The sequence below is a fragment of the Asparagus officinalis genome, chromosome 2, assembly GCF_001876935.1.
Source record: "Asparagus officinalis chromosome 2, Aspof.V1, whole genome shotgun sequence".
In the NCBI taxonomy this organism is placed as follows: Eukaryota; Viridiplantae; Streptophyta; class Magnoliopsida; order Asparagales; family Asparagaceae; genus Asparagus; species Asparagus officinalis.
The window spans coordinates 40,635,191-40,652,594 of NC_033795.1; the positions used below are offsets into that span (position 1 = coordinate 40,635,191).

The following is a 17,404-nucleotide window of genomic DNA, read 5'->3' on the forward strand; positions in this document are numbered from 1 at the left end:
TCTTCTGCTGCTCATCTGTGGTGCTGGTTGAGGAGGTTGTGAAGGCAGTAACAGGTTGCGGTGGTGGTTGAAGTGGGGGACCGTTTGATGATTGAAGAGCTGGATTAGGTTCTGTTATAGGTGTTATATCTACTGACATGGACGTTGGGATGGTCAGGTTCTGGTTACTGTTGGGGATTGGGCTGAAAGCTGCTGACCCGATCATCTGCCTCAAGTTGATGACATGCTCCGTCTCACTTAAAGCAGCCTGTAAGGTTGATATTATTCATCCAGAGCAGCAAAGTTAGAAAGCAGCATGTTGAAAAAAATTACAATAAAGTGTTATTCGAAGATGCACTATTTGCACTATGAGAGTGTCACTACTTATCACTCATATTCTATGTTACTAGCACATACATTCCCTGACCATTGTCTCTTTCGAATGTAAATATGTTAGACTCTAATGGAATTTTCATGTGAAATCAAAATATCCGAACCCAATTGGTTCAATTCAGATGAAAATGTAATATAGTCTATCATCACTTCATTGTACACGTAAACTGCAATAAACTATAATGTTAAGACGAAAAGGAACTCGTACAAGTCAATATGTTCATAATCAAAATCATATCCATAACCTGACCAAAACAAGACGTCTTTATACTTAAAATACTCTATACTTAAAATACTCTAACCTGAAAGGCTGAAAACTGCTTCTATTCCTACCTGTTTAGTTAAACCCTTTCTCTACCACACCCACCACCCCACTCCAACCCCAAAAGAACTCTAACCTGAAAGGCTGAAAACTGCATCTATTCTTACCTGTTTACTTAAACCCTTTCTCAACCGCCAGCCACCACCCCATCCAACTCCCAAAAAGAAACCCCCCCCCCCCCCCCCCCCACCCCATCCCACAAAAAAAAAAAAAACCTAAAGACACCACACAAAACAACAACCCCCCCCCAAAAAAAAAAAAAAAAAGAAAGCGAGGGAGCATAGAACAACCACCACCACTCCCACCCCACCCCACCCCTAACCCTTACAGAAGTATCACATTATTGATCTAGATATTACCATAGTAATTTTTCATAAAATCAATGGAAACTATATTTATATGCTGTATCTTCTCCCCATAGCTTTCATGGTGGATCTCCCTTGCAGAAATCATTGTTTAGCATTATCTACTTAGCATCTTTCCTGGTCCACCTAGGCAAATCTGTAAACAATACATATGGTACTTCCAAGACTAATCTGTAAACATATGGTACTTCCCAGACCTACATTAAACTATCTACTTCAATCATTTTATCCCTAGGAAATATCGACTTCTTTCATTTTAAGTTTCACCATCAATTTTGTTCTTCAGACAGCTTCTGTGAATGCGGTATGTAAATAGCTTTCATGGTGGATCTCTCTTGCAAAAAATCATATTTGTTTAGTATTGTCTATTTTAGCTTCTATCCTGGTAAACCTAGGCAAACCTTTAAACATATGTATTTTTGTGATCAACATTAAACTATATACTTCAATCATTTTTATCCATAGAAACCATCAAATTTTTTCATTTTAAGTTTCACCATCTAAATCTTCGTTCTTGATCACTCCAGTCCTCTTGTATAATCAACTTATACACAAATTAACTTTACAATATGCATGCTGACCTATCTATTTTTCTACTAAGGAAAAATAGATAATATTTGTTGATTTACTACTAAAAGATAATGAATGTTCATCTCACTTTTGAAAACATGTGATTTGCCATATCATTCAACTTTTGAAAACTTGTTGGTCCTCTTGTTGAATACGACTCACTACGAGCCTACTCGACCAGTTATTCGACGCCCCGCGAGGTCGACCCTAAAGGCGGTACTTCTCGGCCAAGCCAAAGGAGGACAAAGGAGGACTTTAGCCTCGAGCCTCTCCTGCTGATAACACGTCGGTGTCACATTTAATGTTTGACAAACTCATCATACCTCTACCCCCGATAGTCTTCATGACTCATCGGACCATGTCAGCACCGCCATGCCTCCAATCATTTCGTATTAAATGCTGAAGTGATCTCTCCTCCACCCACCGACCGACATGTGTAAAGTAGATGTTGACGCAGCCGCCAACCCATACTTATTTACCACCCTCCTGTGCTCAGCCAAAATGACGATCCTGCCCTTTCAGCACCACTATAAATAGAGGTATTATTCTCAACATAGAAATAAACTTTTTTCTGCTAAGCAATTAAGAGAAGCTATTTTTCCAAGCAATATCTGCAAATTATAACTGAACTATACTAAAGAGCTCATACAGTTCTTTATTTTCCTACTCAAGTTCATCAGCTGACTTGATCGGCGGAGGTACAACAGGAAGACTAAGTCTCGTCCTTTCACGAGTTGCTATTTGTGCAGGCTGAAGCTATTGAACTCAAAACCAGATATTCGGAGAAGTGAGCGGCCCCTAATCAACCTCACCCCAACATATTTGACTGATTATTTAACACCAACCATTTAGATATATATACACAAACACACACATAACACGCGCGCGCGCGCCCACACACACACATATATATATAAGGTCGCGTTCCTAGCGATCTAATTTAGAATTCGAATTAGTTTATATTTTAGATGAAAAACATAAACGTTTAAAATTGTACCATAATCACAATTTGAAAATTCTTTTAACATTATCTATCCTTGAATTTGACTGCTGGATAAAATTGTACATTAAGAAACTTAGATAATTACATTAAGAAACCAAACCTAAAAGTGTATCACATTCCTTAGCGTACCATATAAGCCAACCATGCTTGTATCTGATCCAAAATAAGTTGCGTACCATGCTCCCATTAAGTTCCGTGAACCGGAACAAATCAGATTCCATGCCACTATATAATGGAGATGAAGAGTATCTCCATGTGGCCATCATTAATACACTAGTCACTGTAAAAGAGGAAGGATACTCCTCCAATAAAGAAACAAACAGTTGATAATTTTTCTAAGCTTTTCAGAAACTTAAGATGTTATATATAATTACCTATATGATTATTTGAGATTTTAATTAAAATTATTTATGCATCATCCTCAACACAAAAAGGAAAAATAGGATCTCTACTGAAGATGTAGACATTGAAGATTACACTAATCTAGATGATGCAAACTTCATTCTAGATGTGGATGATTTAGTTGCTTTATGATAAGCAAAAGAATGATGGATTAATGACTGTATTTAGAGGATAAACAACAAGTACTCCATTTGTTTTGTATGTTATTAAAATGTCAGACCTTAGAATGTTGTGTTTTCTTGAATCTCTCATTTTAAACTTAAGGTCCTAAGTTACTCATGCCTCTAGAGTGGTTTCTAAGCATACATGACTCTTTTGTGGAGAAATTGTATGTTTGATAATCATGATTCTATGTTTGAAAATTATGATAATTCTATTTATTAAAATTATTGTGAATATTTTGTATTTATAACTACTTAAATGAATAATAAAACATGCAATCTACATTATATTATTATGATTTTTTTTGTTTTACGTTAATAAGAGGTCCACAGGTGAGCATTGCAGTATGTGTTCTTGTTATTTCCAACATTGCATGCAGCCTTGTACAAACCCTTATAACAAATCCTTCTTCAATAACGAAGAAATTCACAAAAACACTTGAGCTAAAGCATGTTTCTATAGAGAGAAAAGATTAGTTAAGGAAATTAGGTGCAAAGTAGTGATGGAATATTGTCATTTGTAACTATGTAGACAACTGATAATCCAAAAAAATATGCATGTTAAATATAGTCAGTGGACTTAGAGCTGTCTTCAATTAGGTATTGTTTTGACTTCAACAAAGAAAGTATTCTCCAAATCTAAAGAAAAGGAGGAAGAAATGAAAGTCAAATCTAATGTTTGAAAAAATTTCCAATGAAGAAAGCAACAAACTACAAGTTTTTCAAGATCCTAAAAAAATTGGACAATAATATCAGTCAACAATATAATGATGACACGGTTTATGGGTGGACTCCACAAACCTAAAGATTTATCAACTGAGATGCCTATAGAAGAAAAGGATCCATCATTCCTAAAAATAAAGGAGTTAAGCTTATCATTCAGACTGAACCTAAATTGTCAAATCAAAAGTTCTAGGTACTATTTAGAAAAAGAAAGTAGAGATCAATTTTTGGACAATGACTTCAAATTTCAAAACACATGGAAATGACAGCCAATAATATTTAAAGGAAGAATTTGGCCTTTATTGTCTGCAAGAATGATGTTTGGTCAAGACTAAGGTTTTAAATATCGACCGACATGTCGATTTGAGGGCTTGAGTGACACGACATGAGCATTTTCAATTTGTATATCGCTTTTTAGTGCCAAATCGAAATTATCGGGGTCATATCGGGCATATCGGCCGATTTTTCAGCTTAAAAAATCAGCCGATATGACCCTTTTTTTAGATATGTTTTTTGTTATCAGGTTTGAGTTTAGTAATAAAAACCCAAACCCGTTTGACCTGTCTCATGTTTAAGGGTTTCTTTGAACCCGATAGAAAGAAAAAAGAAAAATTAGGGCTACAACGGACTTGAGAACTGATTACTCCTTTCGTGAACGACGACGTCCTTCACCCACTTCCATCCCGATCCCGCGTCGTCCATCTCCCGTTGCACCCTTAAATCTGAACCCCAACCGAACCCAAGGGCGACAGGGTATCCCGTTGTCAGGATAAAGGGAAGAGGGTGGTCGGTGACTCATCTGAAAGACCACAAGCAGACGAAGAAAAAGAAGAAGAGCCTCGGCACTGTCTCCTTGCGATGTCGGAATCCACCCATTGTCGACGTCGCCTCTAAAATTTATAAAGTATGCTTATATTGAATTTAGGAATACTTAGATTATATTTAGGACATGATATTATACATATGCGCACCACCCGATATGACAATTCGATATTTAGTCTATGTCCCCCGATATATCCCTGATTTCCGCTATCCGACATGAATTTTAACCGTCCGACATGAACCCGACATCCGATATTTAAAACCTTGGTTAAGACATTATTGGACTTTGATTGTAACAATCATCATGAAAAAGAAAAAGTTGATGAATGATTAACATAGGATTTAGAGATGATTTATAGAGAAAATTGAGTTCCTTGAAAGTTGAGGTCCGTCTTTCTTTTTATTTAAACAATGTAGTAATTACTTTTTTTTATAAAATTTAGAATTTTGTTCCCTAGCTTATGACTACACAGTTCTTAGCGTGGCTTCAATTGTTTTATTTCCCTTATCACTGGTCCACTTGTAGAACTAGAGGCCTAGTGCAGGCTTGAAATTAGGGAATTTCATGATAAGACATGTGTTTACATTCTATAAATAATTCTTATCCCTAAACCTTCCCACATCTTATTGATTTATGTTTAAATTGAATTATCTCATCCCATATTTCTAGCCCCAACAATGTTGAGCCATATGCTTATCTATTTTACTTGGGTATTTCTAATATGGACCGTACCCGTACCCAACACGTGCTGCACCCATACCCAAACCTGACGCTTCTTGGACACTCCTTAAATAAATGCATATATTTATTCAGATATGTACTCAACTATACAATGCAAGTTTCATTTAAAACATTCGCCATACACTTGTTGGATATACACCCTACACATCCACCCTACACATCCATTTTTGTAACTTGCTGGATAAGGGTCGACTTCATTTCAGCATTAAGAGCTACAATTTAAAAGGATTGTTTATCCCATGAGTTTCAATCGTGCCCGGTGTTTAAAAAAGCGCAAGATAGCAGTACAATAGCCAGACTTTTAGCAGTAGTGGCTGGGTCTGTGCCGCTTTTATCGAAAATAAAGGTGAAAAGCGGCCATGGCGCTTTTCACTCTCAAAAGCAGGCAATAGCGGATTTAACCGGTTTTTAAGGCTTTTATCCTCTTTTTAAAAAGAGGATTTTTATTTATATGCTGAGACCGACCAGTTTTACTTAATAAACACCTAATCCTCTCTCTCTCTCTCTCTCTCTCTCTTCTACATTGAAAAAAAAAACCATAGAATTCAGTTGCGCTACCTCCACCTCCTCTCGCCTCTTTCAATCTCCTCTTGCTCTCCTACTCCTCGCCATAGCGTTAAAGCCAAGGTTTTAAATGTCGGCCGACATGTCCGACATGTCGGCCGACATATCGGTTTGAGGGCTTGAGCGACACGATATGAGCGTTTTCAACTCATATATCGGTTTTCAAGGCCAAATCGAAAATATCAGGGTCATATCGGGCATATCGACCAATTTTTTAGCCTTAAAAAATCGACTGATATGACCCTTTTTTTAGATCTGTTTTTTGTTATCGGGTTTGGGTTTAGTGATAAAAACCCAAACTCGTTTGACCCGTTCTCATGTTTAAGGGTTTCTTATGAAACCGATAGAAAAAAAAGAGAAAAATTAGGGCTACGACGGACTTAGAAAACGATCACTCCTTTCGTGAACGACGACGTCATTCCCCTACCTCCATCTCGAACCCCCGTCGTCCATCTCCTGTTGCGCCCCGAAATCTTAACTCCAACCAAACCCGAGGGTGGTAGGGTATCCTGTCGTCGGGATAAAGGGAAGAGAGTGGTCGGTGACTCATCCGAAGGACCACAAACAGACGAAGAAGAAGAAGAGCCCCAACACTGTCTCCCCGCAACGTCTCGTCGCCGACACTGCCTCCCTGTGACGTCTCGTGGCCGACACTGCCTCCCTGCGACGTCAGAATCCACCCATCGCCGACGCCACCTCTAGAATTTATAAAGTATGCTTATATTGAATTTAGGAATACTTAGATTACATTTAGGACATAATATTATACATATGCGCACCACACGATATGACAATCCGATATTTAGTCCATGTCCCCCGATATATCTCCGATTTCCGCTATCCGATATGGATTTCAACTATCCGACATGAACCCGACATCCGACATTTAAAACGTTGGTTAAAGCTACAGCTCCTGCAAGACAAAAGCCTCCGCCGCCTCTTCTTTGAGGTCCATCTCTAGCAGCCCTCCACCGCCTTGACAAAACCCAGAGCACGCCTCGATGAACCCTAACAGCATGCCACTTTATTAGAGGAACTTGAAAGCTTAAAAGAATAGGACAAATAACGGTATTTTTTATTAACATGTCTTTTCATTTTGTACACTAATTTATTAATATTGTATGGTTGTTACATGTCTATTTCATATTTAGCACCTCTATAAATAATCAAATATACATATGTAGAAGTTTTAGATTTTTCTAGAACTTTTCTTTTCTTTTCGTTTTTTTAAATATTTATACACATTTTGGACCCTTTTTATTACTTTGCACTTTTTTCTGATTTTTACCGCCACTAAAACCCAAAAAGCCTGAGCGGTGCCTCACTACTTCTCCACTTTCCACAACCTTAGTCGTGTTCTTGTACCCTACCTTTTACAAATTTGTTGTCTCATACCAATGCCCATAACCACACCCGCACCCCTGCAACTTAGATGCTTAAAAACAAGGTAAAATTCTTTTTCGAAATACTCAGTTAAACTATTATTAATTAGAGTAATATATATAGGGATACAATCAGAAAGTAAAAGCAAGTTCATACCCACTAACACAATAACTAAACCCACTAACCCAATAACCAAACCACTCAAAATCTAATGCTCCCCATCAAGCTAAAGCATAAATATCTATTAGGCTCAACTAGCTACATAAAACAGAGAAAACCTTGGAAGAAACAGCCTTGTGAGAATATCCGCTAATCGTTCTAAAGAGAGGGTAAACGGACTGCTGATCACCTCCTTCATTACAACATCCTCGATTAGACGACAATCAAGAGCTATATGCTTCGTCTTTTCGTGAAAAACAGGATACTTTGCAAAATAGATAGTATACTAACTATCGCAATACATGGCATCGATCCTGTCTAAACAAAACCGAGCTTTGTCATCAAGTTCTTCCACCACATCATCTTACATGTAGTATGTGTTATCGCTCTGTATTTAGCCTCTGCACTAGACCGAGATATCACTTGTTGTTTCTTCTTCAAGCTACATGATTACCACCAACAAAAGTATAGTATCTAGTGGTATACTTTATGTCCATTTTATCTCTAGCAGTACCAGCTGAGATTGATTAGTATTTTATAAATAGTGCCCTGATACCATGTTATGAAATACTCAGTTAAAATTTTAGAGAAGTAATGTATAGGGATATGATCGAATAGTAACTAAAAGTGGATCCATACCCACTAACCAGATAACTAGACCACTCTAAATCTAATAAATTCAATTATTTGCCAAGAATAGACGAGATTATCCGGTCATGAAAAAGCTTCTATATGAAATTAAACCTATCAAATATTATTAGAACCTCTGAGGAAAATTAGGCTCCTCAAATATCAGCCATTACAAACCATGTAGTCATGATTACCATGGCTCAAGGTCACTGGACAAGGCAGTCGAACATATTTCAATACTGAAAAGTATATGATACCTACCACCAAGGCCTAATTGTTTAAATCTTGCTACCCAGACTGCTTGGTTTCCTACCAATAGAAGTGGATCAAAAACAAAGCTTACTGCACATACAAGTCAACAAAAATGGTCCAATTTTCCTTCCAGAAAAATTTTCTGATGTTTCAGAAGAAACATAAATATATTGTAAAAAGTATTTCTTCTCGATCTATAGGTCAGTTCCCTTGTTTTAGTTGCTTGAGCTGATTCTTTTTAATCTCAGCCGACTCATTAGTCATTACAGAGTTTCAATTTTTGTTTTAATAGAGACTACAAAAATTAGCTCTTAACTACTTTCCTGCCCCTGAGATGATATTAGAGTGTACAGATAATTACTTCGGTAAGCAGAAATTGACAACAGCGGTGAAGAATAAACTAGATAGTTAGAAAATCAAGGATACACTTGCAACAGAAATATACAGAAGATATGGAAAGAAGAGTACATGGAAAAAAAAACTTATTTGATTATTTCAAATTCTGAAGTTAAAAAGTGCACATAGTTTTCTTCGAGTGCTTTAAATGCCAAAAAAGGTGCCTTAAATTATAATTCAAGGTTGGTTCAGGTCTGCTTATGCAGCAGTTGGGCAGACTTTGTCACCAGAACCCAACAAGGAGTAGTTTGAGTATTTGCATATATGTTAATTCTAAAGTAGCCCTAGCCCTTAAATTTTACTTTCTTCTCCCAGGCCCTCAATGCAAGGCCTTTTGGCCATCTAGAGAATGCACAGCCATATCCGTTTAGAGAGGAAAAAAAAGACATAGCAAAAGGAAAATGATCCATATAGACTTCCCATCTATAGCAATCCGTGCAAATCTTTGTTTTTTCCCCTCTCTCCATCATTACTTTTCCATCTGTAGAACTAGGTTTAAGTATTCATATATCCTTTGTTGAATAAGGCCCTTTTCACATCTTAAGATTTATTCTTTCATATGCATAGAGTTAGTTTCTATAACCTTTCACTAATCTGCTGAAATCTATTTTTTCCATACGTACATCTTTGCTTCTACTTCTGGCTGAAAGCTACCTACAAGCGCCAACTGATTTAAACCTCAGAAAATGCTACATATTTTCATCCTTCTCAATGTTGAGACAGCACTATGTTACCATCATTGTCAGCCATAAACTAATAAAATTATAGTATTCTTATAATTGGGTAATATATGATTTATCCATGATAACAATAAATATGAAATCCCAGAGATTGGCTATCAGTCACACAACATAATGCAAATTAAATTTTTACAAATAGATATAGAGAACATAGATGTCATGAAAGGATGCCCTTCATTCTTGAACACATTTCTTGTTTCCCATATAACTGGGTATGAAAAAAACCTTAAAAAGGGAAGAGGTGTGTAATCGGCAGAAGTTTTCCTATCTATAATTTCTAAATTTGGAATGTGAGTGTAAAATAACTCACGACAGTTCATTCTTGTCAATCATGAAGAGAATTAAAAGGCTATAACTGAAATGAAGTTGTAACAAGATAAAGAGGAGGCAGTTCGTACTTGCATCTGACTGCGGATATGGTCCAGCTTTGATTCCTAACATATCATCCTCAAGTTAGAAACTATAATGCTTTAGCAAGAAAAGAAAAAAGAGCATTATGCAAGTCAAAATTTGAACCTGTTCTTCTATTCCTTCCTTTAGATGAGCGATCAGAGATGCTCTAGTGGCTTCAACACTTTTGAGTTGATCAATGCACTGTTTTAGATTAGTCTCCTGCTCCTGAAGCTCACTGTTCAAAAGTGATCCTTGCAGATTACCTGATTGACGACACTTAAATCTTTTAGGAGAACTCATGATAAATAAAATGGAATGGAATTTACAGATTAGATTTCAGCAATCAATTAGAAGACTTGAAACTACAGTTTTGCCTTCAATGTTTCACTCAATCAATGGATAGCTACGTCCAAGAACTTAGCCCTGGTCATCAATCATCATTACAATTCTAAGAACATTCCTTGAAATACAGCATGAAGGAAATAACTTCAGTGGTCAATAACTATTTTAAGAACATTAGAAGATTATTTTAAGAACATTCCACGAAATCCAGCATGAAGGAAATAACTTCAATGGCCAATAAGAGGCATAGCGAAAATGACTATAGCTAATCGATTCCAACCCTCAAGTGTGATCAGAAAATGAACCTCTCAAACCATCCTTTATGAGGCAAGACCAAGCAATAAGTTCTACTTTAGATCATAACTCTCAATCATCACCACAACTCATCACCACAACTGTGCAGGGGAAGCGACCTTTAACGTGGTATCAGAGGGACTCAAGTTTAAAACCCACTAGCTACATATTTTAAGTGAATACTGAATAGTATAAAAAGGTACGGCTATGTGAGTCCGATTTCAGTCCATGAAAAGTGCGTTTAACATACATGGGCATGTTAGAATATAAAATTACAACCCTTAATCCTTGCCACAACTTCATAGTTTTGGTGCGATGGAAGAGGCATTTAAAAGAAATATATATAAATAGGGTTTAATGGTTGTGAGGTGGCTGCTCATTTAGCAAAATGAGCTACCAAAATGAGCTACCAAGAGAGTAAGTGGTGAGTCCCACAACTTTTGATGTGACAACTAGCTGAGCCTCATCACGTGTATCTCTTGATAGCTCATTTGGCAAAATAAGCCACCACCTCATACCCATTTTTCCATATAAATATTATAATATGATGAAAAAAAGAAGCCTGGTAGATAAGGACAAATTATTTATCCCTACTGCTCGAAGAAGTATCTTGGTCACTTTTGAAATGAAAAAGATCACAGATATGACAATATTTCAGATAAAGAAAGTTTACAATTTTTTCTACAACCAACCATGCGACCCATACTAATAAAGCTCACAACTGAAAGCTAACCCTGCCTAGCAAACATCTGCCCATATAGCGCCAACACGTAAAGTTTGTAAGTGTTATTCTGTTAGCATTAACCCAAAACAGGACCATTGTGACATTAAAGTTGTTAAAAGTTTTGAATAAGTAGCAGAAAATGTAAGCTAATGCCTTCTGTTTCAATAAAACTTTAAAAATCTTATTTATGATATGTGACTTATTGGTAAGCCCTTGAATTCCATATGCAAGTTCCCATATATTGAAATCCACTTTAAATTTATAAAATGTTCACAACTCTGCATAGGAAATTTTACACATAAACAAATAGTATGGCATTCAAAGATTGATGACAATGTGGACTACTGTGCAAACTCACAGATACAAACAGGCGTGATGCTTTGGCATTATATACGGCTTTGGGAAAATAAATCCTTTTGGCTCTCAGGCATAAAGTACGCCTTAGAGATGAACATGATGTCCTATAACCATAACCCTTTGGCCCTCAGGCATAAAGTATGCCTCAGAGATGAACATGATGTTCTATAATCATAACCCTTTTTGGTGTAAGAGAAGTTTAGTAGATTGACCCTTGTAGCCATGATCTCAAGCTACAGGTGGAAAGAGTACAAAAACCTAAGCTGCAAGTGGCCTTCAAGATTTTATGACAAAATCTCCTCTAGTCCTTGATATCTTTAATAGAAACTTGGAAACTACAAATATGAGGACAGTCCAGTAGCTTGCAACAATGAAGGAACAATTCTTCGCATGAAAATTTGTCAATAGTATACCCACAGATGGACATCATTCTTAAGAAGTTGATGTGCATGAAAAAGGTGCATTGTAGAAGTGGCTTAAAAAGGGTCCTCATCATACCAACTAGCTCCATGGCTGCAACCTCTAAGTGGATTCAGACACAAAGTGATTGAAGATACATAAAGTAGAATTTGTTCGGCAAAAACTAAATACCTCCATAAAATTCGTTGTAATCAAGAAGTTGTACAGACTCAGATTTGCTTTCATTTAAAACTGTTGCAAATATCCATTTCATAGGACCTAAAGATGTTACTTTAGGAACAAATTAAGTTAAAAAAAACTCACTTCTGGACTAGCAGAGAAGGAACACACATCTTACAATACTGAGGAATCGACTATAAAGAACTGTAATTATCCAGTTGTTTTTATCCACAAGTCTGAACGAAGATCAGACTACTACCATCAGCATCATTCTGTATCTTTTTTATTGTGTGAAATGCATATATGTTACAAATCAGGCTTTAAGATATTCAAGACACAAGTCTGAACTAGGACCAGACTACTACTATCACCATCATTCTGTATCTTTTTAAATTCTACTAAACGCAATATGTAGCTAACTAGCTTGTAAAATTTACCTGACTGATTTAACAACATCACATCAGATGCAACTTTAGAAAAGTGGTGCAAAACTTCACTTACGAAATTTGTGTTTGTTATGATTCCACTGGGGTTCAGCTAATCTGCCCCATCTTTCTATTCAAAAGCTGATTATTATCACACGATAACTATTCTTTAGGAAGTAAAACAAATTATATGCAAAATTAACTCCTTTGCTGCCATCAATCTTGGGAAGGGAAGCACCAAGTAGATGCGATAAGTAAAAAATGTAACTTCTTTATAATGATAGTGTAATCCACATCATAGCAATATATGCATTTTAAGAAACAACAACAACAACTTAATCCAAACTTTAGGATTGGCTACATGAATCATATTCTTTCATTAAGTTCTATACCCTTCATTAAGTTGACCACTATCATATACTTCTTACTTACTTCCAACCAAGTCCTCTTCGGCCTACCTGTAGTCTACCTTGCCCCATTAGTTATAATCATGTTATAATCTTATTACTTCTCCTAGCTGGTGCATTTAGTGGTCTCAATTGCACATATAGCCAATCCATGACTCTCATTTATCCTTAGTAGGAAACAACCTCTGACTTCCTATGAGGGCTTCATTATCATATATCTAAGTGTACATTCACATGTCTACCACAACATTCTTTCACTCATTTGTTGCATAATTTATTTTAACATTCTGATCCATAACGCTTGTTGAGTAGTTGGCCTTATAGTCGTCCGATAGAATTTGCAATCACATAAGTTTCCAAAAACGAATCTCCATTTTAAAAGATGAGCCATATCGTCCTCAATTTCACCATCTTGATGAATGACTAGTTTAAATAAGTTATTATCTTAGGTATTTATTAACTATCCATATGTACTTACGCTTATTTATTTACACTTTTACTAAAACAATATTCTATATATTATGTTTTTGTTCAACCAATTGTAAATCTTTTAGTTTCAAAATCTTCTATTTCAGAAACTCTCTCTCCTTCATTTGCATCAACAATAGCATGTCACCAACAAATAGCATACACCATGAAACTATATTGAATATGTCTCGCAAGTTTGTCCATAACTAATGCAGCAAGAGGAGGGTCACGCACATCAACCTATGTTGGCTTGAGATGCGTGCGAATAGGGCTTCTATTTAGTCTAGTTTCTTCAATAAATTTTCCTAAACCTTATATTTAGTCCCACTTGTTTTTTGTGATTCTTTGTTTGCTACTTTATATATCTCAAAATTTCTTCATTCCACCACTGACTCTCTTTATTAGGCAATCAACAATCATTAGATTCTCCAAGAATTTCTTTAGCCACCTAGATACAGTAAGACAAATTATTCAACAAAATATTAGGATATTCCAAATAATTATCTTCAATATCTCATCTTTAAGTTGCATCAGTTCTCCTTCTAAGCTCCACCATTTATTTCTTGGTCTCTTATTCAAAATAATTCTCCTTCACTTCTTAATGCAATTGTCTGATATCATCAACTAATGTTGTAGGATAAAGCTCTCTCCTCCTGGTATAATTTTACAATCTTTGTATGTTAATCTATATACCCTTCTCATAAAACAAAAAAGATATATTTCACTACTGTTTTAATCCACTTTTAATGGTCATCAAGCACATATTTCTCTTTTTAAAATACACATTTGCTATTATAAGACAATCAGGCATTGCATGAGACTTAAAGCCAAATAAGAAACAGTGGACTCCCGAAGTTACAAATTCAAAGATATCACAAAATTCAAATGGACTGCCAACCAAAGAACCAATTACAAAAACAAGGGTTAAAAGAGTAAAAAAAAATTCACTCAGGGGGGGACTATCTGCAACAATAAAATTACAGGGGGGCCTATTCCCAATTTACCCTAAGAACATTTTGAAAAAAGAACATTCAAATATATTCTTCATACCTTGGGTGTAAGAAACATCAACATCTTTTGCTATCTTCTCTACCAGATCAATAGCAGCCTTACATTTGTTCAAGGTGGCATCTTCCTTGACATGTTGATCAATAACAGATTGATATGCAGTTACTATTTTTTCTGGCATCCCACCAACTGCCAGTTTCTACAAATAAACCCAATGAACAATAAAAGGTTAACTAAGTCGGTAGCAGCAATAAAAAGAATAGTATGGAAAAGAACTGAGAATGGAAAATTAACCACTCACCAGTCTAATTGTCTGAGCATCTTTCTTGACGATTTTTATGGGATTTGAACTCTTCCCATTGTTATCCGAAATTAGAGGCGGTTCAGGCTCTTTACCAAGAATATCACTTTTAAGGCCTTGCCCACGGGACCCAAAGACCTTCCTTTCTTCCCAAATTCCTACCTGCAAAGTTAAAAATAGGAAGAAAAAAAAAGTTGAGGTTCAAATGATGGATCTCCATCTCATAAATAATTACCTGCCGACTAGCATCAAGTATGGTGAAGACCAGTACTGACTGGTATTTTGTGCTTTGCTAAATAACATGAGGTATTAAAGTTTTAAAAAATGGCAAGTATAGGACCAGAGGACGGATTAGGGTTACCAGAAATATAAAGGAGAATCCTCAAAAAGGAATTTATATATAAAAAAGTAAGAAATCATAATAAAATAATGGGACCAAAGTAATGGAAATCAACAAAAGAATCTCACATGTTCGTAAAAAACAATTTTGTGTAACCCTATACTTAGGGATAGTAGAATATAAAGTTAATTTTATGCAAAAAAAAAAAAAAAATGAGCTCTGAGTGATTTTACGGAGAGGATGGAAGTTTCAATCTGGACTTGCCATGCAATACAAGGTAAAGCTTATCACAGAACTGGGAGATACATTATACAGGAGTTTGTACGGATATAGGTGCATATGTGACAGTTTGCAATTAGTAAATGCAGAAGATGACAATTGAGCAGCTAGGGGGACAGGAGTACTATCTAATACTAATTAAGTATGCGCACAGGGTCCATGCTGGGGCCAAACTTGCACGTGTGCAAGACAGATGGGACTTAAGTGAAGAAAGGTTACTGAAAGTGGGATCGAGAAAGATCATTGAAGAAAGCATTAAATAAGGACATTCCCATCAACTATTGGATGGATAAATTATAAAACTCTACTAAGTGATTATTCCTGTCAAGGCTGTCATATATCTTCAATGTACCCTTGCAAACTAACATCTTTCCATGTTGGTTTCATATGCACTATTGAAAATCATAATATGAAAGAGTACCGATTGCACTGCAGATGAACAACTAACTCCTTAAGTGATGAATGATGATAGTTAAAAGGTTCAACAAGCCTCCTGATCCAAAAAAACTTATATTTCTATAATCTCTTTATTATCCTTCCCATGCATTCTGCTTGGCCTTTTGGCTAGAAAAGTAACAAATTTGGGGTCCTTGGCCAAGATAATGACCAGCTGGAGGTTACATGAGACCAACGGTAATGCCCAGATGATCATGCCTACCATGGCGCCAAAGATGGGCAATATTTCTCCATGTAGTATTATTGCTATTTATGCCTATATTTTGTATGTTCAGAGATGAATGCAATTTCCTACATTAAAAATACCAGCTTTCCTTCTTGACTCTCTCCAAGTATAGGAGAATTTTGAAGACTTGCTCATTGGTTCCACAGTCTTAAACTACATTGCCAATAAGTTCCTATCCTACCTATCTAATGGTCTTCCAGGATGTTTCCCCCCTCCTTTCCACTGCTGCTTGACAAAGTCCTCCAGAGGCTTGGTGTTGTGTTTGCATCTGATTGTAAAGCTATTTTGATTCTTTCATATAGCTCCTCCACAGCTGAACCAAAATTGCTGGGAGAGGACTTAAAATGAATATGAAGACAATGAATATGAAGACAGTGACAGTGATAATTATAGTTCTGTTTATCTTTAGTTTATTTTGATTAGTTGATTTGCTTGGTTTGTTTATATTGTTTTCCCTCATGCTGACAATTAAAAGCCATGTAAAACGGTAGATTCATCTGTCATCAAGGAAGCATACATACAGAGCTACTATTCCCAGTCCAATGCTGGACATTAAGCAGACATGACATTGCCATGAACAGGCATGCGAACGTGACAAGTTGATGACTAGACATGTTCTCAGGGTATTCACCTAAATAATATCCCCACAATTGCCACCCATAAGACCAAACACATCCATGAGCTCGTTTCTACTATTTACCAGTTCTAAGCTAAAAAGAAAAGTCCATGAATTTATGATGATGATGACAATGTGTAGAATTAAACAAACATATAATTTCTTCTATTAGTCAATCATCCTACTTTAGGTTTCAGAAAATTAGTCATGAATAGGGCATAGGAGGATGGAAATGTGAACAACTCCCCTCATTTCATTTTTTTTTCTTCCTAAACTTCTGTAGATTAAAAGCTAAAAAGATAAGTAGCTGACAGCCAATAGAGAATGTTGTACTTAATTTGTCAGACATTTTTGCAAACTCTATTAGAAAAATAGCAATGTCATATTTATCCAGCCAAATGCACTATACATCACCAGTATTCTCCAGCAAGGCCCTTTTTCCCCCAATAACCTCAGGTAAGTCAAGTTTAAGCAAGCGTGATAACAAATCTCTTTTGAAAATATTATCAAGTAAATATTTCTTGTAAAGCTCACAGACTGCCAGCAGAAAAATAACTAATGCAAAAATAAGGAACTTAAAGTC

At 36.1% G+C, this 17,404-nt stretch overlaps 1 protein-coding gene across 1 annotated transcript in view; it reads right to left on the reverse strand.

Annotated features, from left to right (window-relative positions):
- Positions 1 to 17,404, reverse strand: part of LOC109830698 (regulation of nuclear pre-mRNA domain-containing protein 1B-like) — a 27,717-nt gene that overhangs the window by 868 nt on the left and 9,445 nt on the right. The window contains exons 4-8 of the mRNA XM_020398056.1: positions 14,905 to 15,066; positions 14,646 to 14,802; positions 10,123 to 10,262; positions 10,005 to 10,040; positions 1 to 247 (exon numbers count right to left, since the gene is read on the reverse strand). The exon at positions 1 to 247 is cut by the window's left edge and continues 868 nt beyond it. Coding sequence (XP_020253645.1) covers positions 1 to 247; positions 10,005 to 10,040; positions 10,123 to 10,262; positions 14,646 to 14,802; positions 14,905 to 15,066 — 742 coding nt within the window. The remainder of the gene's footprint in view (positions 248 to 10,004; positions 10,041 to 10,122; positions 10,263 to 14,645; positions 14,803 to 14,904; positions 15,067 to 17,404) is intronic.